General features: G+C 37.7%; 1 protein-coding gene across 2 annotated transcripts in view; it reads right to left on the bottom strand.

The window, feature by feature from the left end:
* Positions 1–265: 265 nt before the first annotated feature.
* Positions 266–24653, bottom strand: part of LOC149547950 (cytochrome c oxidase copper chaperone 2-like) — a 37816-nt gene continuing 13428 nt past the window's right edge. For both annotated transcript variants that reach the window (XM_089791984.1, XM_089791985.1), the window contains exon 3: positions 266–538. In XM_089791984.1, the coding sequence (XP_089648110.1) occupies positions 533–538 (6 nt within the window). In that variant the 3' untranslated portion in view covers positions 266–532. The remainder of the gene's footprint in view (positions 539–24653) is intronic.

The following is a 24653-nucleotide window of genomic DNA, read 5'->3' as shown; positions in this document are numbered from 1 at the left end:
CTATGAGAGGAGACCACTTCTATTACTAAAATGACTCAAACCTGTGCAGTCGTATGGGTTGTAAACAATTAAACATGTACTTCACAGAGATTTTAAAAGAATGACTGATACTGCAAAGCATTTAATTCGTAAGCTTGATTCAAAAACTTCAATATGATTTTTTTCCATTGGTCTACGTCTTATTAGCTTCGTAACACGTTCAATCCAATTTTGAGCTTATTGCTCCAATGGAAACCCACAAAATACATACATTTAAAGAGACAACTGTTGTAAAGCCCAATTATATATTTTTCAATTCGGCCACATGTAACAATGAAATAGTCCAGTTGACCACAATTCCTGTTTCAGTAAAACTTATTACATCGTGTACTAAATAAATTTCCTCAGACAATGCACGCATATTTCTTAGTGATTTAGGCATCCCTAAGAATATGTACAAGTTTATAAATGCAAAAACTTCGACAGGATACTTTATGTCGTGGTGATAACACACTTATTCTGGCCAGCTATTTCCATCCTTATCTGGAATTTGTCATACCTGCAAGAAGAATCATAAGATTTAGAAGTTAAGCTTCTATCAAAATTAGTATATTGGGCATGCTAAACTGAAAATACAAAAATACAAAGTCATGCCTCTTACCATTTAATATATTTTACAAATTTATTAGTTAAAAACGAAGAGCGAACCAATTATATCACCTGCATTTTCTTACCGGTGCCAAGAAATTATTTTTCTATGTTGAATCAGATTTTTATTGGTTGAATATTTTGAATTCCCGTCCTAATCTTCACAAGCAAATTGACCTTGGGCATCCTAACAAGCACAAGTATACTGTAACCCATTATGGTTTAATATTGTAGCAACAAGTGATGAGATCACAATGCATGTCAAAAGACTACATTATTCGAGTCTATAATGTTCAACAAAGTATGGAAGTGCTCAGAAGCACAACTTTGTGGAAATGTTGAAAGACATGAATCAAGACAACCTTTCAAGAGAAATACAAAGAAGGCATGGCTGTTCTTGAAATAACTCACAGATATGCTTGCAGACATTACTCGTGTCAGTGTGTGCAGGTGTGACTCAAGATACAGCGTGATCTTTAATGACAAGTACAAATCTTCTTCTCTCCTTGTCAACTATGTAACATTTCATATTTTGTAAAGGTACATCTCTGATTTCCACATGTATCAAGAACTTTTTAAGTGTTTACCAATCTCCTTGATGGCAAATTTTCGGCAAATTTTCCTCCCCAAAATTGATGGCAATCTCCTTGATCATGATCGTGCAGTTGGGTGAGCTTTATACTCTCCTCTTTTTAAGTAGCCCAGGGTATCCCACAATGCAGCCCATTGCCCCTTTCGGGCAGGATGGTGCAAGAGTAATCCCAAGGAATAGCAAAAGCCCACCCATAAGCCCCCATCATCTAGTGAACCAAAGTGGGACTTGATCTCAGGACCTCAAAGTACCTGGAACAGAAGCCTTTAACCAATTGTGCCACTCCTCCAAGCTAAAGCACTATTGTCTCCTTATTTCCAAAGATGCACATAGGTGTCTCCCACTTAGGGTACATTCTATTCTACTATACTGATGGTGTATACTTCAACATATTTCCATGCAGTTCCAATTATTGCAATTATTATTCTTGATCAGAATGATCTACTAATAGGAAGATTTTCCATGAAGATTATGGTCTTCCATGATTATCAAGCTCACACCCCATGATTCTATGCTTTTTCATATTTTAACATGCTCCATCATGATTATTCTTTTTTTTTTTTTATAGCTTATCACGATAATATCAAATACACCTTGGTGCTTTCAAGATCTATTATTTGTTTCATTATCTTTAGAAATTTCGTCACATGTAGTACTATTTTATTGTCTTCTTCTATACATACAGGATTATTTATGGCTCTTACGCTTATGTTATAAAACTTAAGTAAACCTTTCTCTAGCATTGCATGGTTTCATTTCTTGCACTACCAGAGAACATCATTGGGGGCATATCGTTGTTTATCATTTATGAAGCTTTATGAGCATGTATGAGCACATTTTGGTGTCAGATGACAATATTGTTTCCATGAGAAGTGGGCATGACAATATCAGCCTTTATTTAAATTTATCTTGTTTTGTATTTCTTAACCGCTCTCCCAGGGGAAGTGGGCATGACATGCGAGGTCACTAAGGTTCCTCATCTAAAAATTAATCACAGGCCTACCAGTTAATTCAAAGCTATCAGTCAACAGTATGATACCTCCTTCAATGTCCCATGGCACTACATTTCCACTGTATTACTACATTTCCACTGTATTGTTTCAAACATAGTACCTCTTTTTCTCCTCTTCTTTTTAAATCCTTTTAGGTTAACTACGACAATTAAGTGGCATTTATGCTATACATCTCCCATTGATTGTTGAGGGTATCATTGAACATATCAACTAGGTTCAGCATTATTGGTTACATGACCTAAGCATTACTAACCACCATAATTTACTGCATGTTTGTGACCTAATATCTTCACTCTAAGATCATTATGAGATCGAAAAGACATGATGTTATTTGTACAACAATGCAAGAGAATCACTCACCACCTCTTTCCAATGTCCCAAGTCATCTTTTGCCCAAAGTTGCTAGATTTTTCCCAACCTGTGTTGAAGATTGTACCTGCAGATGATAATTTATTTACTTGTGATGGAGAGCCTTCCGCATGGAATCAATCCAGTTCTTGAATGTTAAGATATGTATATTATATATCTGTCGCCTGCCATTTATTCTGTATTCCTTTTTTTGGCATTCAAGTGTTGAGCAGAGCACTCTATATGGAGTTAGTTTTCAAAAGCACTGTACTCAGATTATTATTCAATAAACAGATTTTTCTTGGTGTGGCTGGGTTTTTAAGTCCTTAGTTAGCGATTCGGGATACCAATCTGATTTGGGCACATGAATCGGATTCGTGGATTCGTAATTTTTTATTTTTCCCATTAGGATTCGTGAGGATTCATGTGTGTGTGTGTATATATATATATATATACACATTATATATATTTATTCCAGGTTTGGCTTGTGGGTCCTTGGGGATTCATGACAGATTCGTGTGGATTCATGATGGATTCGTGTGGATCCGCGTGGATTCGTCCGGATTCGCTGTCCACAGATCCAGACAAATCCACAGTCCAGAACAAGGATCCTGCCCGAATCCAAACAAATCTGGCACGAATCCGGATCAGGATCGGATCTGAATCCGAATCCGGCCTCTTGGGCACGAATCCAGTAACTAGGGGTTTTTCCCCTCAAGTGGAGGGTTTTCCCAGGATAAATTGTGCCTTTTTGTTCATTATTTTGTCATGTTTTGCTGTTTATTTTAGTTCCCTCATAGAAACATTAACATGGTATCAGAGCCAAGTTTAAGCTAGCATCTCGTGCATGGAGAGAAGAGTCATTGGTGCATTTTGGAGATAAGTATAGGAGTTCTTGTAGTATAGATTTGCTCTTGATTTAGTTTCATCTTCTAATCTAAATATTACCTGTTTCAAACCATGATTATAAGAACTTATATGATCTGTGAATGGATTAGATCAGTTGCTTATAGCAATTGTTTCTCTTCCTTGATAATATGATGAAGCTAATGATCTTTTCCTTGGTGTGTCTTCTCTTGTTGTGATTGAGAATATAACTGTAATCTGGAGCCAACGTGGATTGTTCAATGTTAATTGATGAAGGAAAAATGCTGAGTCATCGTCACTTCAAACAGGAGATAATGGAGACAGCCCAGAGATTGTAATTCATCCTTTTATTGTTGGCATTTCCCATTTGACGCGGATGAATGCATTAAAGATGTTGAAAATCTCGCATATGTATTAAAAGACTTCTGAGCATATGAAGTTAAGTGACTTGAGAGTCCTCTGTATTGAAGGCATAGAGTCCTGCGCTATGTTATTGAAGAATCATACGTTCAAAATGAAATGGCTATAAGTTATTTTTCCTTCATTGTTTTACTCGTATATGATTATTGGTGAGTGTTTTGAAAGATCTTCTTGATGCTGCGTATTGGGGATGTGCCAAGACCGGTGCTATGTGTGTTCATGGTGGAGGTCTAGTGTCTTGATGATTCTGCTGTGTATTAAGTTCAGATGTGGTTTATTTCTGAGTTTGAATATTTTTGTGGTTGTGGCATTTTCTGAGCAGATCTTTTGATAGAGACTCTTGGTATTGTATCCATGTGAAGATTTTGCAATTATTGGTAAGTATTATTTGTATTGGAGAATCCTGTTGAAGAGTTCAAGTATATCATAATTTACTGTGTTTCCGTGGAGTTCTGAGTGCATGATCTGAGTATCATTTGTTTCATCATATATATTGTGGATATTAAGACAGAGTGCTAATTCAGATGAAGGCTGCAGTTGCACTTGGAATGGTCATTCTGTTGCCCGTGCTTTTCTCTACTTTGCAGAGGCAGGGATTGATAAGAGACATCGCTTGATTGTATTCTTTGCTATTGTTAAACGCAAGACTGCGGAAGAGTTCTTTCTGAGACAAGCTTCTGTATTTTGTGGGTTCTTTTCTTATATGCTGTGTATTATGCAGAAGAAGGAATTTTTGTTAGCATTAGAAACAAATTCAACACCCTTTCATGTTCAGGAACGACGCTGTGTGTACATTTGGGTTGATTCAGACAAATGTGCACATTGGAGGCAGTATTTTCTATAGCCAGCTAGCAAGAGAGGTGTTTGGAGTGTCCAGCCCTGAAGGTATTCTTCTCTGCAGTATGAGGTTCGGTGGCTTGTGATCAATTTCTTCTTAGAGGAGTATTATAATACTCCTTAATTATTAATAACTACCTGCGATATGGAGTATTATAATACTCCTCAATTATTAGTAACTACCTGCGATGTGAATGGAGCATCTTTAACAATTACTATTCAGAGGCAGGGACACTACACAGATCTTGTTTAAACGCATAAGACAGACATAACTAGAAAAGTACAAAATATTGTATAGGCTACAAACATGAATTGTATTCAGTGCTAATGTCACCAACCTTTAAAGACAAACCTAGAAGAGAAAACTTATATGTGACAGAAAACACAAATATCAATAAAAATAATGCAACACTTTACCATTGTAATGGTGAAATTTACATTTTTCAGACCTTTGCCCTTATTTTTTGGGCCTGCTTTGGTTAGAGATCTTTATGTAAAAACGAGCATACAAATGGCATGTTTTTAAGCAAAAACAATCATACAACACAAGCATTACCCATTCTGACTTAACTTATTTCAAAGGACCAAATCTAGCCCCCAGTTTACCTCTTTTGTGTCCCAGGTCAGATCTGCAGGCATATTGATCATTCATGCACTTGCAGAAATGACAAATTATAAAATTATAATTCTCTAGACCCAACTCGCCCTCTTCTTGTGACCATTATGAGCCAGCTTAAACTGTGAAATGTTCTGTTTGCAGCCAACGGTGTTGCATTTAAAGGTCTAACCCTAGTTCTTTTAGACCACATAGAGCATAGCTTAGATACAACCATTACAGGCTTAGAATTATTAAATAAAGCAATATCAACACTTATCCAAGAAATTGAAGTGCACTAGCTCCTAATGCTTTTGCATGATTAAAATCCTTCCCACAAACTTTTATCAAGCTGATGAATCAACATCCTTGCATACTTTGACACAAAGAAGCAGTCATTCTGGCTAAGTGCAAATCATCAAAAGCCAGAACCAGTTTTGAAGTGAGGGCGGACTAAAAATATCAAGACGAGCAAAGAGCAACAACCTGCAAATCATCAGAGGTTAAATCTGCCTGCCCAAATCAGATCTGCAACAAAGATTGAATCCACACATGCAAGCCAATAACTTGGCTGCAAAAGCGATCCAATGTGACGGACAAAGCAATCATTCACTCCAAGGCATCCATCTGATTTTCACTGGCATTTCTGCACTGTTGGCAAATTGCATTCTGCCATCTGTCACAATTTTCTTATTGTTTTATTTAATTCGTGAGGCGCTCTTTCAATTGCATTATCTCGACTCTTCGGATCTAGGGTAGACTCTAAATATTGATGCTATTTATTTAATTCACTTGAATTTATGTAAGGGAATCTTATTCTCCCTCTTATAGGTGGGAGCTCTTACACCCCTCAGGGATCTTATTCTCCCTCTCATAGGTGGGAGCTCTTACACCCCTCAGGGTTTCCATGTCTATGTTTTATCTTTGGATTTTTCGGATTATTTTAATCCAAAACTAATTTAATTTCTACAATGCACAAGCACACTTATCTTGATTATCACTTTAGAGTTTGCTTGAGCCACAATTACAAGTAATCCTAATCTTCCTTTCCAAATGAGTGCTTGTTTTAATCCTTTTATAGCTAGCAACTCAAATGAAAAAGGCTATCTTTCTGGTATGAAGGCTAATACTGCTCCAACTAAGGACCATTTGAGGAAAAAGAACAAAAAGACTGATGATGGAGCATATGATGTTAAGCAAGAGTTATGTTGATAACCATACAACATCCCTTATTTCGATCAAATTCCCAATTTAAGGGTGTTGGTTCCCAAAACCGCAGATTGGAAATCCAAGAGCTCTAATGCCACTTCTCTGATAGGACTTCTCAATCAGTTCTGGCCAACAAACAGGAATACTTTTCGATTCCCTTGCACTTCAGGCTCCATTACACCTAGGTGGGTAGACCTTCTCCTCGAACCTGATCACTTGGTCTACAGCTTTTCTAAAGTGAATTTAAGCTTTGGGAGTTCTTCGGCTGGCAAAGTCTTTGAACTCAATCAAAATGAAACTGAATAATGGTTGGATGTTTTGTATAATATTTGAAAATAATGGATTTGATGCTTGTAGAAGGAATATATAGATTTTCTGACTTCAATAATAAAAGGCCAGTGTCTCTGCTCATCTGAGCAATAGAGTTAACTTCAGTGAATTTTCACGTACAACTTCGTAAAGTTCTTATGCACTTATACTGCCACCAATTAAATAATCAAGATGCGACAAATCAAATATTTATGCAATTTTAAATTCGTCCAAATTGAATTTTAACTACTCTAGTAAGGAGACAAACTAGACACAGATGCAGAAAGAATTAAATATTTCACACTATCTGTGACGATCAAATTTAAAATGCTAAATGACCATGTCCACTTATCCGACGTTTAAATTATATACAGAATTCCAAAAAATAATTACAAAAGACAATTCATCTGCAGCTTAAATCTCCATGCTTTTAATATAATAAACAACGAACATTTTATTTTATTATTAAAATAAAATAATTGAATTTACATTATAAAGTCATATTAAGCTCCTTATCCCTCCATACAAAATAATATAAATATGCTTCTTCTTTGAGAATATGAATTTGAATGTTTTTCGAATATTTTCTACAAATGAATAGCTCCCTTTTTATATCTTGAGAACAAACAAATATGCCTTTTGTTTTAAAGGTGCACTACTTCACCATAAGAAACTAAGATCATTTACATATAATAAATATTATTTTATTTATTTTTTTAACTAAAAGAGGGGTAAAAAATTTATTGAATACCAAAGAGAGCAAAACAACACAAGAAACAAAGAGAACTACAGAGCTTTATCCTGGTCCACAAGTTGAACCAGCATCTGAGATAAATCAAGGGGAAGCATCCTATGATCAATAATGTTCCAAGTTGGCCCATGCTCAGAGGCCCATTTAGCTAGACAATCAGCCACACTGTTCCACTCACTAGGGATATGCATAAAAGACACAGAATCCAGAGAATTGCATAACAGAATGATCTGTTGAATAACCAGAACCAAATGCCAATCCACATGCACAAAGTTCCTTCTATTCAATAAATTCATAACCACCTACGAGTCAATCTCATAGATAATTCTTTTCCAGCCACGTTGACAACATTGTTCCACTGCAGCCAAGATAGCCAGGGCTTCCATGAGGTTATCAATATGGTAACCCTTGTATATAGAAAATAGAAACTGAATATCGCTAGAACTATCATGCCCAACTCCCCCAATACCAACCGGACTAGGATTTCCCCGAGAAGAACCATCAGTGTTGATTTTAAGAATGCCTGCCTCAGGAGGAGACCAATGCCCCTTGCGATTAACATGCCGAGAGTGTTGCCTAGCTCTATTCCCAAAGCGGTTGTGGGGGACCGAGGGAGTGCAGCCCTAAAGAGGAAAGGAAAGGCGTGAGTAAATACTAGCATCTCTAGGATACAAACCTCCACCAATGCCACATTTAGCTAGGAGTGTGTCATGAAGAGATTTAACAATTTTCCCCCACAGGTGCCTGATCTCAAACTGCAGATCATGAAAGATCCTCCTATTCCTCTCAAGCCAAATATGCCATAAAATAAGGGAAGGGCCAATAGTCCAAGCAACCTAAAGAAAAGAAGTCTTGGAAGGGGGATGGCCTAAATGGTCCCAAAATTCAAACAAAGAGGAAACATGCCAGCATGTGCACCCCCACACACTCCACCAGAAGTGCCAAATCTGTTTGGCAACGGGGGGCATTGGAAAAAAAGGTGAGAAACAGTCTCTTCACTATTGCAGCATAAAACACAAATGGAAGGCCCCTAGAAGCCTCGCTTGCAGAGATTCTCCCAAGTAAGACAACGATTGTAAACCAGAATCTAGAGGAAAAAGTTACATTTAGGCCATGAAAAACTATTCCAAACTTTCTTCCACCAAGAGACCTCCACCTTGCCAAAAAGTTGCTTCGTCAACGCAAGGTACCTTGAAGAAACAGAATACTTACCAGAAGAAGCACCTCCCCAAGCCAAAACATCAGGTTCCTGAGATAGTTGCACTCCCTAGAAGCCAATATCTAAGATAGTTCCCACCGATCCCCTAGAGAGCCACCCAGCGGCCAATCAGAAGAATTCTTCCATCTGTAACCCAAAGCAAGGCCCAAGTTATAAGCCTCCTTATAATGAGCCACCTTATTCCATCCAATAGAATGGAAAAAATCACAAAGAGACTACAAGTGTGGATGAGAGGATGAGAGAGGAGGATGCCCATTCCAAGAATCACTCCAAAATAGAGCCTCAATGCCTCTGTTACAGATCCAAAATAAGCTTCACTTCACCAGGTGAGCACCAATCTTGAGGGTATTCCACACCATAGAGCCTCTTCCCTCAAGAGAAAACCTGGAAATATCTAAAGGTTCAACACCAGGTAAATACTTGTGTGACAGGATATAGGCCCAAAGCCAAGACTAACTAGAACACCAACGCCAATAGAGCTTGGCAGCAAGAGCTTGACTGCACAAGATAGCAAAATGAAGGCCGAGGCCTCATTCCTTTTTTGGCCTGCAAACGATATCCCAATTGATGAGGCTCCATTTGGTATTTTGCAAATTGCCACTCCAAAGAAATTGGCAAGAGAGAGCATCAAGTTCCTTAAGAAAATACACCAGGGCAACCTAAACCATGCTTCTATATATGGGAAGGGCCTGAATCACAAATTGTAGGAGTATCACCCTGCCAGCAGTAGAGAGCCACCTATGAGTCCAATGATTGACTTTTTGACGAAGTTTGTCAAGCAAGCTTTGCAAGAAAAGCCTAGGCTATCTACCCACCACAATAGGGACCCCCAAGTAAGTCAGAGGGAGAGACTTAATTTGAAATCTCAGGATATTAACAATCCTCCGCTAGATAGGCTCAGGAGTGTTGAAGAAAAAAATAGAGGACTTCTGGTCATTAATTTTTTGCCCAGAGGCAGCCAAATAAATATCCAAGGTGAGCCAAAAGGCTTTAGCTTCTCGAATCCGAGCTCTCCCAGCAAGGGTTCTATCATCAACAAATTGGAGGTGGGAAAGAGTGGGCAAACCATTTCCCCATTGCCATCCTTGAATCAAAATTTGGGAAACATGAAACTTGATAAGTCTACCAAGTCCCTCAGCCATAATGATAAACAAATAAGGAGAGAGGGGATCTCCCTGGCGAATACCTCTAGATGCGCCAAAAAGCTCTGATGGTTCACCATTAAGAAGGACCGAGAAGGAAAGAGTAGTAACACAGCTAAGAACCCATCTAACCCATTCCTGACTGAAGCCAAAAGCTAGAACTTTCTGCAAGAAATCCCAATTGACTCTGTCATAAGCCTTAGCCATATCAAGATTAATGAACATGGCACCTTGCCTGGAAGTACACAGAGTGAATAGCTTCAGAAGCAATAACCACCCCATCCAAAATTTGTTTTCCTACCACAAAACCCCCTTGTTCCTCAGAGATAACCATGGCAAGCCAAACTTTAAGCCTCTCTGCTAGGAGCTTGGTAATGATTTTATAGACCACATTACAAAGAACAATGGGCCTAAAGAAGTCCAGCTGATTAGCCTCTTCCTTCTTCGGAATAAGGACTAAGAAAGTAGCATTCAAGGCCCAAAGCATTTCTTTGTTGGAATAGGACTCCTAAACCACATCCAAAAGGTCATGATTGATAATATCCCAAAATTCCTGAAAGAATTCAACAGGGAAGCCATCAGGCCCCGAAGCTTTGCCTTTTCGCAAGCTGAAGACCACCCCCTCCAAGTCAGACATACTAATTGGCCTCATAAGAGAGTCATTCATCTCCCTAGTCACAATAGAGGGAATACAGGATAGGATTGTATTCTCCTCAATCTCCGATGGAGGTAAATCATCTGAAAAGAGAGCAAAGTAAAACTGAATAGCTTCCTTGGATATAGCTTGAGAGGAGGTCAGACGCATCCCATCAGAAGTCACAAGAGAAGAAATGTAACTCCTATTACGTCGAGCTTGCACAGATTTATGGAAAAATGTGGTGTTCTTGTCCCCTTCCTGAAGCCAGTCAACTCGAGCCTTCTATTTCCAATAAATTTCTTCTCTAAGATCCCACTCAGCTAAATTAGTAGAAGCTCAGGATTCTGCTATGCCAAGAGCTTCAGAAAAACCTAGATCCCGAATATGCCTAATGACAACATCAAGACGATCCCAAGCCCTCTTCATAATGTGGAGATTACCAAAACAATTCCTGTTCCAATGCTTCAACTTCCTTTTAACATATTGAAGTTTTTTAGAGAAGGAGAACATAGCAATGCCATAGGCAGGGCCTCCCTGTCTCCACCAGTGAGCCATTAAGTCATGAAGAGAAGAGTCTCGAAGCCACATCAATTGGAACTTAAAGGGAGGCTTCTTGGGGACAGCAACGTAACTAATTGTGAGCTTAATAGGCCAATGGTTAGAACCTCTCCAATCAAGAATTTCAAAAGAGAGAGAAAGAGAGCCACAATTCCAAAAGCAAGAAACAAGGAACCTATACAAGCGTTCTAAGATGGCATCATTTCCAACCCTTCGATTGTTCCAAGTAAAGAGCTCATTGAGAGGTTTGACATTAGAGAGATGTAAAAGATCAATATTTTGTCGAAGAAGCTCAGAAGGACCCAAGCGAGCCAGCCCACCCCTCTTCTCCTCCAGACTGAGAACAGAGTTGAAATCTCCAACCACAATCCAAGGCAAGAAAGGATGACAGCTTCTAACATGCCTAATATGTTCCCAGAGCTTAAGCTTGCTAGGGAGATCAATAGGAGCACACACATTAGTAACAAGAATCATCTCTCCAGTTTCTAGAGAGGATGCAACCATTGAGAGAGTCGAGAGGCAAGAGACCCAGTAAAGTGGAGTAAATTTCCTAGGATCCCAGCAAATGGCAAGACCACCAGAGCTCCCCAAAGCACCAACACACTGACATTGGCCTAGAAACTAAATTTTAGGAGCACATCTAAACATGGAGTCCACTGAAAGCTTGGTCTCCTGGATACAAAGGATATCCGAAGAATGATCAACCACCAGCTTGTGAATAGCTTTTTTTCTAGGGATGCTATTCAACCCCCTCACATTCCACGAGAGAATAATCATTGAGTAGAGTGGGGAAAATGCTCATCCAAGGTCTTGACAACCCCAGACTCTACCAGTAAATCCCCTGTAAGTTTAATTTTTTCCTGATCCTGCTTTTGCCCAACTCTTGAGGGAGTAGCAAATAAGACTTTCTTAAATGGTCTTTGCATCAGGCCCAAAGCAAGAGAAGATCCCTTTCCTTTACCAGAGGCAAACACATCTTTAACCAAATCTGCTAGACGAACATCCTTTTCCTATGGAGCAGGAGAAACCACAAGGGCACCCGACTAAAGGCCAATAGAAGTCTCTGGCATCTACTAAGCTACAACATCCTGGTTGCCACTAAGAATAGAACTCCTCCCCTCTGAGCCAATAGCTGCACACTAAGCCTCTACAGGAATACCTTCTTCTATGACCATGTTGTCAAGAACCTCAAAACGATTGAACCTTGAGTCCACTTGCCGATCTAGATGAGATCGCTTCTAACCTCGCCCCTTAGCACAATTTCAAGCCGAGATAAAACCATCCTTATCAGGACCAGGAGTAATGGATGGCCCTTGCCCCTGACTTGAAGTGTTCATTTGAGCTTTCCTTTTACCTGTACTATCAATCTGAACATTTCCTTTTCCAATACTAATAGTTTGACCATTCCCCTTACCATCATTGGCCATCCTTGGGCCAGAGAACCCACCAGGGGTACCATTGCCTTTGGAGGCTTGAGGGCATTTACGCTGTAAATGACCATACGCATGACAAATGCGGCAATGGAAGGGAATAGATTCATAGTCTAACTGTTGGATCCAAGAAGAAGAGCCTAAGCAAATTTCTAAAGACTCTGGCAAAGGATTATTTAAATCAATTTCAACACAAATACGGGCATAAGAAATAACCTTTTTGTCTAGTGATTGTTTTGCTACAGCAGTCGGCTTTCCAAGCATAGCAGCAATTTGTCGCAGGATATCCTCGTGCCAGAACTCCAAAGCAAGTCGCGACAGGCGAACCCAAACAGGAACCCTCGAAGGAATTCGAGGGATCCTCAGTAGAATTGAACCCCGTATGCCAGGGTTTGACAAAAAGACCTACATTGTCATAAAAATATGGGCCTCCCTCAAAGACCCGGTTCCGATCTGACATGCAAGAGAAATTCACCAAAAAGTAGCTATTACTAGCCAGCATAATATCCATATCAACTTCCACTTGCCATGAACGGCGAATCCAGGCTTCCAGAGCCGACAGGGAAATCCGGATACCAAGAAACTTGCATATCAATGCATGTGTGGCCAAATAGTCCACATCTTCCATTATTGCTTCCGGAGGAATAACCAGCACAGGCCGATCCTGACTACACGGAAAGCAGCCATTAACTTTATTTAACTTCTGGCGCTCGCTAACATAAAATGTCTCCTTCTCCTGTGACCATAACTATATTTGACTTTAGCACCTTGCCGTAATTAATTTTAACATCATCAGGCTTTTATTTCTTTATCCTTCACAATAATATCAATTAGATGCTATTTGCATATTAAACATCTTCAAGAAAATATTGGTTGGAAAATTATTGATATTTTTCCTTATACGTTTATCATCCTCCATATGAGATTTTATATGATTTCAATCTCTGAAAAACATAGGTATTCATTCTTGAATATATTTACTCTGTATTATTAATCCACCACCCCTGACATAGGATATTTTCTTTACTGGAAATACCTCTCCAGCACATCCAGTTCGCATTCTAAGCATGTATCCAGAAATTATTCTTTCACAGGGGCGGCCTCTTCAACTTGATACTGTGCCTGAAGATTCTCATGCATTCAGAAATGACATGCATATTCTAATGCCTTTGTGTACTATTGTAAAGGAGAAATATTCTATCATTTGTCATGGCTTAATCCCTATGTCTTCTGACTCTCCACACAGTAAGATATTTTTACACATATGCAACATACAAATTGCTTGTTTTTTGGGGACGATACTTTCAGATGTTCAAAGCTGTTCATACTTCCCTTCTCTCCATTTCTCAGTGGAGTCATTACACCGTTAACATAGGGTTTGATAAGCACTTCTCACCATGGTCTTTTCAAAAATCAAATCCATGGCACAAAGCTAACTCCTGCAGGTTCTGTATTCATCACAACTACAGCCAGAAAAACTTTATATGCCAACATCTTTCTAAAGAGGAACAATATATCCTTGGGTTCCAAATGTTCAGACTTTCGATGTTTTGTCATAGCCATGTAGAGAGCTGAATGTGTACTTCTGTCTGAGCCTAGGATAGGAGAATGCTAAATATTTATGTTTCTGTCCATTTTATTTTCCAGAGTATAATCTGCAACCATAACATTGTTCAGAAACTATCTGTACGTCAATCTGTGATTTGGGAAGATATTGAGAAGTCTTCAAGTCTCCAGGAATTGATAGTGCATATGTGTGAAGCCAAGGAGCCCTTTAATTTCCTTGTGTTCTAATTTGTACAGTAGTAATAAAGGATGTAATATTCATGCTCATTTCTGATATGACTGTGAATGGAAATATTGATTTTCAACCCAATTATTTGTACATTGCCTTCTTTTATTTTCAGTTCCATATGTATATGGCCTATAAAATGAAAACCATTATTATATTCTGTCATATTTAAAAATGGAAACTCAAAAAAAATTAAGGTTCCATCAAAGGGCACGATCCAAGATTACCCCAAAAGGGGGCATTACAGCTTGCCCTTCTAGGACAATTACTTATCAATGAACTTATGTTGAGTCTCCTCAACAATTAGCTACTACTTTACACATTGCATTAGTTGGTATCCCTTAAGGCATATATATTTGTCATAATATTAGTGCTCTCATGGCTTCTAATAATGGTTTAACAATTGACTGTGCCTGTGAAGTTTGATTCAAGTGATTGATATTTCTTGATAGACTGTGTTGCAAGTTGTCTGCAAGCAATTGCTAGTAATAGATTTTCTCTATAGAAAATTAAATATAGAAATTGATTTGTGTTTCCAAAAATCAAATGGAAGCTTCGGCTATTATTTGTGCAAGTTAAAATAGTTGAGAGAAAATGTAGGATATTGGTGCACAAGTTTCCACTCCTAATATAGTTAATCTTATTTTAAATTGTAGCTTTTTTAATTAAGGTGTTACTTTGAACTGTATGGTGTGTGAACAAATTGCTTATAGTTACAAGAGATCTTACATCTTCTCTTCCAGTCCTTATTTTTTCATCCTATGATTACCACTCCCATGACCTAAACTATACTTGTCTCTTATACACTTCCGGTGTTACTTGTCCCTCTTCCATTCCCACCTCCATAGCTGACAAAGACAATTGTGGGTTCTACACCAAGTGTCACATGGCAAGAAAAATGAAGCCATGTTCACATGCTCTTGGGAAGGGCCGAGCAACTTCCATATAGAAGTTGTGCAGGTTAGCAAAAGGTCACAATCATAAAGATCAAAGACTGGGTGGCAAAAATCCCTAATAATACTCTTTCATCCTATGGAGGTCAGAAGCTAAAAAGGAGTACAGCAGGGAGATTGAACCATCAAGTTACAGCTTTATGAATTGTTTTGGGAGTTAATTTTGTCGTTTACCTCTAATAACAATCTATAGATAAAGTATTGTTAGTTTCTTTTCATATTAAAGCTAAATATTACATTTCTTATTGGATTTCCTTTGTTAAGTAAGAGAATAAGCTAGTTAAAAGATTCATGTGAAATTAGTTGGAAATTTCCTTTTCAATTAAGCTAATGAAATCCTTATTCATGTTCATAGGAAATGGAAAGCAGTTATTTCCACTGTCATATTTCCTTTCTGTGTAAGAGAAATTTTGTTTTCTCCATTTTCTTTTAGGGTAGTTTTAAGAGTGTGCAAATTAATACATCATTCTATCTTTCAAACAATTGTATGACTCCCTTATGAGAGAGCCCAAGTTCAGGAAAAAAACAATGGGGTTTTCATTAAAAAATTCCATTAAAAAAAAAAAAAATTGATCATTTTCCTCACAAATAATTTGGTGGGTTTTCATAATTTTTTCCCTTTAAAAAAATTCAATTGGGTTTTCTGCCTTTCCTAAAAAATTGAGTTTCTTGTGCTCTGATACCATGAAACTTTAAAAAAATGGAATATTTAGATCATTGCACTAACAAATCACATAAAAAAAAATAGAGTTCACAAACACTACTAAAAGCATGAACTAAAAAGAAAAGTTGTCTAGCAACTCAAAAATAGAACCTAAACAACCATTAGTTAAGGTTCTAGAATAATGAGCTAAAATATCAGTTAATTTTTATTGTTTTCCCTCAAAGACGGAGTTCCATATTTTTTGATCTGTATCTCTGCTTCTTTTGGTTTTGGTCGATTTTCTCCTCATAATTTGTTTTTGGTTTCTGTAATATGCAAAGTTTTTGTGGCATGTTATTTCAGGGCTTTTACTAAAAAAACAATGATTTGTAAACTTCAAATCATAGAATCTTGTAGTTTGTTTTGGGGCATCTTGCTCATCTACAAATTTTGGTGGGTTCACAGTTGTTCTTATTGTATCTTTGTTTCCAAGGAAGGACAATTTTGTTATCCAACATCAAGTTGGATGTTTTTGTGATAATTTCTGATCAGCAGTTTTGCCGATTCTAGGAAGGCAGGCTCTATTCTCAAACCAAAAAATCATTTTGAAGGGGACCACCATCTTCTTGGCTACTCTTGGTCATTGACATTCTTTAGGTCCAAGGGGAGTCTCAGCAACAACAGAATGTTTTGATGTATTTGTGACCACAAGACATGATTAGTTTTTTGTAGGGCAGTACAAGGACCATTAAGAGAAGGTATTAAAATAATATTATATTTACTATAATGGTCATCTTAGGTTCTATATTTAAATTCAGATAGTTTTAGTGTTTTAGTCAGCCATTTTAGTTTCGCTGTTTCTAGCAACTTCTGCCTTGTAATTTGTTATTTAGGGAGACTTTGTCTCGTCAGTTTAATGCAATTATGAATTCCATTTTTTTCATTCATTCAGTCTTTAACAATTTCAGCTCCAAGGTATTATTATTTTTTTCAAATCCTTAGAATTAAGAAAGCAAAGGAAAAAGTTAATTGCATCTGGGAAGGTGATAGAAACATTCTGACTAAGAAGACATTTTGAATGCTTTTAAGCAGCTCTATAGTAATCTCTTTACCTCAGTTGATGATGAAGAAAACAAGAAGGCAATCAGCAAAAAAATAAAGCATCATCCCTAGTAAAATCACTAAGAAGACTCAGATAATCTGAATAAAGAGATTATTTTAGAAGAGATTAATAAAGTTATCCTTGCTCTTAGGATTGATAAAACACTAGGTCTTGAAGGACTACCAGTGGAATTCTACAACAAGAACATAACACAGATAGGGGAAGATTTTCTGATGGTTTATAGAGAAGCTATTAATAAGGGGTCTATTAGAAAAGATACCAATAGCGGACTCCCCAAACTTGTGCCAAATGGTCGTGACAAATCTCTTATTAAAAACTGGAGACCCATAGCATTACTTAATGTATCCTAGAAGATCCTAGCTATGATATTGGCTGGAAGATTGGGAAATGTCCTTCAAAGGGCAGTGAATTCCACACAAACTAGTTTTGTGAAAGGTAGATATATACTGGAAAACCTTCTTACAGGATGGGAGGCAATGTATTGGGCAAAAGATTCTAAGCAATCTGCTTCTGTGTTCCTGATAGACTTTGAAAAAGCCTATGACAGAATAGAATGTACTTTTATATTTATGATGTTTGAGGATCTTGGATTTCCTAAACTGTTTTGTCTCATGGTTAGGACCCTGATGCAAGATGCCAAGGCATTTGTGGAAGTCAATTGGATCAGATCTGAGAGTTTTGATCTTACCAGATCTACTGAGCATGGTTGTCCACTTACCTGCTATTTTTGTCATAGTTGCAGATGCGATGTACTGCCTTTTGAGAGACAAGCTCCTATCTACAAGGGTCAAAGGTATTTTTCTTCCTAATTCAGATGACCTATCTAATATACAAGTAGCAGATGATATAGCTATATTGGTTGATGTGGACAAGAATAATTTAGCTGCCTTGATGACTAAAATGGATATATTACATAGTTACCAAGAGACCTGTCTCCTACACCCTGAGACGCGTCTCGGAGACCCCCAATACTGGAGACGTCCCCAAAAATGTTTGGATGCACAAGGTTTTGGTTGCCATCTCCAAAGTCCCCCAACCAACAATTGATGTCTCCCACCAAAAATATTGAGCATAAGGCATCATAAAAACTCCTAAATCTTGAAAGATCCCTGATGGATGCCCTTGCTGATCTGCTGTAGTTTTTAAATTAATAAACTATATTTTCCTGTGATTTCTTTGATTGTCTTTGAGAATAGATAGAAGTTGCAGAAGGTTTTGTTTTTGTTTTGTGTTTTTTGATAGTTTTCACAATAGTAATGAATAACGAACAATAAACATGAGAGGAGACTGAAAATAAATAACAGCATAGAGCCAAATCAGAATTGCTATAAATCATACTAGGCAGATTTCTGATTTCTAAAGCCAAATAATAAATCCAATGCATTTCCAAGGAGCTTACATCCAACAATGATGCCAAACTGCTGCAAATGGTGGCCCTAAGACTGCAAGGAATCATGTCCCAGCTGAAAGAATCAATCTGCAACGCTGAAACCATTGCAACCTGAATCCACAATAAAGAATGGCGTACTCTATCCCTGATAGCAATGCACACTGTCTGAAGAATCCAATGCCAATAACTGCTGAGGGCTACGTCCCAGCCAATCCAGATCCTGGGGTTTGCGTCCCAGATGAAGAATTGCTCTCTCAGAGCCAATTCACAAAAACAAGTTTTTCAATATGCAAAAGATAATAAGAAATGAGGTCTCCATCTCCTTATATCCCCTTCCAACTGTAAATCGAACCCTAAAGGGAAATTACACTTTGCCCTTTAAATAAAATATGATAAAATAACATTTTCCCAATTAAAGTCGTCCATGCTATAGGAAAAACATTACTTTATTAAAATTCCATAGCTGAAGGCATCAAAAAGTCTATAAATAGTAAAAATCATGTATAATAATTCGAGACCTTTCCAGCGAGCTATAACACATAGGTGTACCTGATCAACTGAAGCCAAAATCCCCTTATTACTCCAAAATGGTTATATTATTAACCTTATTTTAATTTATTTAATCACCAACTTAGGAAATATTTAAATATATTAAAATATTTCCCAAATGGTCCAAAAGGCCCAAAATGACCAATCAAACATGAATCTGACCTTATCACCTATCTGTGACTGATGCCGGTCAAGATGGGTCAACTGGCAGTCCATCCCTAAAATCTAGGGATGCTCCTAAAAAGTAAGAGACAACCCCAATCAACCAAAATTGAGTCCCAATGACTCCCCTATTGTGTGCACCTCTGAGAGAACTATCACTGAACTGGGAGTTCCTCCTAAAAAATAGGAGATGCACTATAAGTCTCCAAAACGTTTGCCGAGGTCTCCAAATGCCTCCTAGACCACTCCTAGTCAATCCCTACAAATTAGGAATCCCTCCTAAATTGTAGGAAACTGTTGTCTACTACTCCAAACCACTTGGGAAGCTCATGCATGACTCTCAAAGCCCCTGGGTTGGTTCCCCTCTATGCTCTGCTGGCCTATGGGAACCAGATAATAGACCAACCTTGCTAGAAATGTTGTCACTAAGCAAGGGCAGAAATTGGGGACATGACAGATCTTATCCTCTATCATCACCCCTTAAAAATCATTATTACTTATATGTTAGTAATGATAATGATAGCCACTATAGTTTTCCAATCAATTTGCTTAATTGCCTCTAGAAAGGCTTGTCAATGATGTATAATTATTTCCTTTTCTTGTAGTGTTATGATCTACTAACAACTCTTCATTTAAAGAGATCACATAAATGGTAATAAGAGATATTTGCGTAACATCAACTTAGTCGTTGGAAATAATGGAAGCCACTGGGTATCTCCAACCTTCTCAAGTATCTTACAGGGACAAATCCATGCGAACCTTCTCCAATTTCAGAAGAACAATACAAAATTTCTCATAGTCACACATCCCATATCCTTTGGCATCTAATATAAAATATATATTGAGTTTTGAATTCTTTCACCCTTCAACACAATGACTTTTGACTTTTGTGTATCTAAACTTCATGTTATAATACCACTATTCTTGTTTTCAAAGTTTTACGTCATGATATTTTCTAGAAATTATTAAATTATATTAAACAACAATTAACGTCTCCAAGTACCCCCGTCTCCTATTTTTGAAAAGTAATCGTACCAGTACCAATACCAGTCTCCAAGGTCTCCAAGTACACCAGTCTCCTAGTAACCTTGATATATTATGTGAAGCTTCTAGAAGCAAAATCTCCCTGGCTAAATCTATTATGCTTGGCTAGGACTGTCACCCACCATCTTGGTTCACTAAATACCCCTTAGTGTGGGAAGGGCCAAGTCATCAAGTGAGTTACTTGGGCATACCATTTGCCATTAGCCCAAACCTCAAAGAAACGTGGAATTGGATCAAACAAAAAATTGATAAGAAGTTAAAAAAGTGGAATAAACAACATTTATCCATGCCAGGTAATATATAGGCTTGCCAAAGAAATTTGTCCTCATGCAATATATAGTATACTTCCGTCTGGCTCTTTAGAAACTATCAGTTTAACCAAGTGCAGAAACAGATTAGAGAGTTTCTTTGGTCAAATGGTAAAGGCGATAGGAAGAAACATGCCATGAGATGGGCTTGGTCTGCAGGAGCTAAAGATTCAGGGACTTTCCTTGCAACCAGATAGATTTTCAAAGCATTGCAAGGTAATTAGCCATGAAAGATCATGATAAGACAGAGAATCTCTAAAGCTCTCCCTAGCCAGAAAGCTGCTTGGATAAGGCTTCCATTTAGTGACCCTCATTGCTGGCCACTTTCCTGTTAAACCGGCTCAACTACATTTAAGTCAATGTGGAAAGCATGGGAAAGTGTTAGTCACCTCCTTACTTCTCACTCACAACAGCATCATTGGAAAGACCAATTAAGTTTGTGCAAAAAGATCAATTTGGAGGAACTTGAAACATAAAACAAGTCGTTAGCACCCCTACAAGGGCGCTTGGCCAGACATTGGGCTGCTACCGAAATAAAGATTGTGAATTATATTATTAAACAGGGTCACTTGTTGCCATGCAATGAAATCTGTTCAAATTTTGATGTCCCCTGAACTCAATGGAGGACGTGCACTATGCTGAGGGAGCTAAAATCTGTTAACATTCTGATGATAGATTCATCCTATTTTGTTAACCGAATGGTTCTCTTGTAGATAACATTAAAGCTAAAACCATTTACACCCAGCTTGTAGATAATGATGATGTTCTGTCCTACCATTGCTGCTGGAACTCTACTCTTGATTCCTCCTATTGGCATAAAATTCTCAGCAATCTTTGGACCATACCCATTGAATCAAAAAGAGTGCTTTCTGTAACATCTATTGTTGCTTAAGCTACCTACTCTTAAATCAGATGGGGGTACCAATATATGTGCTGCCAACAGGTTACCTGAAACTATGAAACATCTATTTTTCTATTGCTTTAAAGTTTTTTGCAATAGAAGTTTGGCATTCAATTGGAATCTCAGTCAATTGAAATATCAGTGTCTGGGAGATTCTTATTGGTTGTGCTTCATACCTCAAGAAAGATACCAACATCTTTTGGTCTATTCTTTCTAGTGAAATTCTATAAGTGATTTGGAATTTAGGAATAATGATGTTTTTAGTGGGCAGAAGTAGAGTGCTTCTCTTAGAAGACTCATAACCTATGATGTATTTTGACAGGTCACAGTTACCATGAGGATGTCTAAAGACAACAAGATGGCACTACAAGAATATTCGCTTGGGGCATAGCTCAAGGCTTCACATGGACACGGCAAATGGTGGAAATGACACACTTTGAAATTGGAAGAGAAGAGAAAGAGAGAGTTGATGGGTCAAGGAAAAGAGAAACCAGTTGCAGCAGCCCTTGTACCCTTTAATGCAGTACAACTAGTGATACCTGTATCAGAACAGAGCAGATAAACCTGCCAGGATGACAGCCTGGGTTGAAGACATAGAGGGTCAAGAACAGAGATAAACCTTTAGTTGCAGAATTTAATATCATATAGTTCTGTATATCTTTAAATTTTAATGTATGGTTTAAATTTTTGTATTAGCTGCGACAATCCTAGCAGAGATGGACTGAGTATGTAATTGCATAAACACTCGAACAGTTTTTTTAATTAACTGATCATAAGTCTGTATGGTGATTATATTATATCTAATAGAAAAAAAGAATTAGATTTGCAGACTTTATTGCATAAGACTCAATTTTCACGATAATCTAGCTAACTACTCTTCATTGAAAATATGAAAGAGACTCAAATCAAACGAAACTTCATCGAGCATAAATAAAATGACTTTTCTGATGTCAAATAACATAGGATCAGGTCTGAGATCTAATCTACAACAGCAGCAACTGTTATATCTTCACACACCAAAACCCACAAAGTTATGACAAATTGAAATAACTCAATTCATTCTACACACAACAAACTGAGAGTGCTTGAACTTCAAAATGAGATTACAGATAATATGATCTGATACAAACATTATAGCAGCAGCATAATGAGCTTATGAATTGATGAGCTTAAGGGGCTTTCTAATTAATGGTTCATAAGGCACAACACTTGGTGAAGGTTTTGCAGATGGGGTTGCAAGCAGGGTGGGTTTGAGGGAACTCTGTAGTTAAGCGCGCTCGAGCTGGAGTAGTACTGGGATGGGTGATCTCCTGAGAAGTCCCAGTGCTTCACCTCTGTGAGAATCACGTGGATCCAATGAGTGCTAAGTGTTCCGTTTATTTTCATGTGAGATGGATTCATGTGTGAATCACTACTCATGATATATGGGTCAATGAGTTTGACTCAAAAACCACACAGTTAAATCCTGCTAGCAATATCACAAGCAGCATAATGGTGTAGCATACTCACAAAGAGTCAAACCTACCAGCAAACACACAACTATGCTAGCTAACTCATTATGCAACACAACCGACAATGACAAAATTATACAACACTAAACAACAAACCCAGAGTTGATCTTTGATATTTGATGATGCACTCTCGCAAAAGACCGGAAAGTATAATTAAAACACAATAGCAACACATCTGAAATCATTGCACCAACAGCAATGAAGCCCAGTGCACAAATGATGAAAAACTGCTAAAACTACCAAAATTTTGAAGCTCAAATGCAACCTCTTGGATGAACTTGCTCTGTGTGACAACAGGGTTTCATCCACCATCAACTGAAAATTTGTGGGTTTCCATCCATAAGCCTTCAATCTCCAATGAGTTTTCAATCACTGAAGAATAATGCAAAACATGCAGTTCATACAATGAAGATTGAAACGTAGAAATGGCATAATGATACTAAATGTAACTTTGTCTACAAACTGATGCAATCAAGGATAGAGAAATTCCCAAAGGAAATGTCCAACCTTGCAGCTAGAAACACCACAGCGGAAATGAGAAAAGCAAAGCAATGAACTAATTAAGATGTAGAAATGGCATAATGATACTAATTGCAACTTTGCCTACAAATTGGTGCAGTCAAAGATAGAGAAATCCCCAAAGGAGATGTCCAATGTTGCAGCTAGAAACATCACTAAGGAAATGACAAAACAAAGCAATGAACAACACTAGAAAATAAAGAAAGATGAATTTCAATTATCATCAAGTTGGCCTGCAAGTGCAGATCATAGATTATTCAACAAACTTGCCTCATTACTAAGGACACAAGACTTTACTATCTGATTTATTCACTCTCCTCATTACCAAGCTCTCCAAGATGAGCTACCACCAAGCCCCCTCCAAGAACTACTACCCTACTTATATACAAGATCGCCAACCTCAAGTTGGCTTATCTGATCAACAATCTCCAAGACAAGGAAATGTATCAAAAACAAATAGGTTAGAACCCATATCCATAAGATCACTCTGAATTAGATACATCATGGTGTGCGAACATACAAGGAGGTCTGACATGTGTATAAAATAGAACAATGCTCCATTAGGCTTTGTATGACGTAGATTGCCATCACAAGCCCAATCTTGCCAACTTGGTCGTTAGAACAAAAAAATGACTATTGGACAAGACCAAACATAAAATAACTTCATCTGGAAACATTGGATCGAGTTGTCAAGCTAAACATAGGATCTCCATGAGGTCTAGATCACACCATAAGGATCACATAAGATAACGAGCCAACTAGATTGATCCTACCTAAAACATTGGAAATTGTCCAACTAGAATAGAATACAAACAAACAAAAAGGAAATTTGTTTGGGTGATGCAAAGCTACCAACTACCCCTAGATGCTCCTAAATTAGATACCCCAAGCATATAGATGTTTCATAAGAGAAACTTATGAACATCTAACAAGATTCAAGACATAAATCCAATGCTTGTTCTTAATCCACATGTCCTCCTCACTTGTAAGGTACATTTTCTAAAAATGGTTGTGTCGACTATCCAATTCACAAGCCCAATAGTATACCATTCATCATGAGGTACTGCTCTGCTATAGCTTCCACAACATCTACTCTCATTATACAACTCACACCAATTGCTTCTGCCTTCGACTCTCCTACAATCAAAAAATAATGTTTGCCTCTTTTGTTGCTTGACTTCACCTCTATCACTACTCAATATCT

Source organism: Cupressus sempervirens, chromosome 7, assembly GCF_028749045.1.
Source record: "Cupressus sempervirens isolate cs-2001-9-10 chromosome 7, ASM2874904v1, whole genome shotgun sequence".
Lineage (NCBI taxonomy): Eukaryota > Viridiplantae > Streptophyta > Pinopsida > Cupressales > Cupressaceae > Cupressus > Cupressus sempervirens.
Note: the sequence above shows the minus strand (reverse complement) of the source record. Positions and strands in the feature narration are given on the sequence as shown.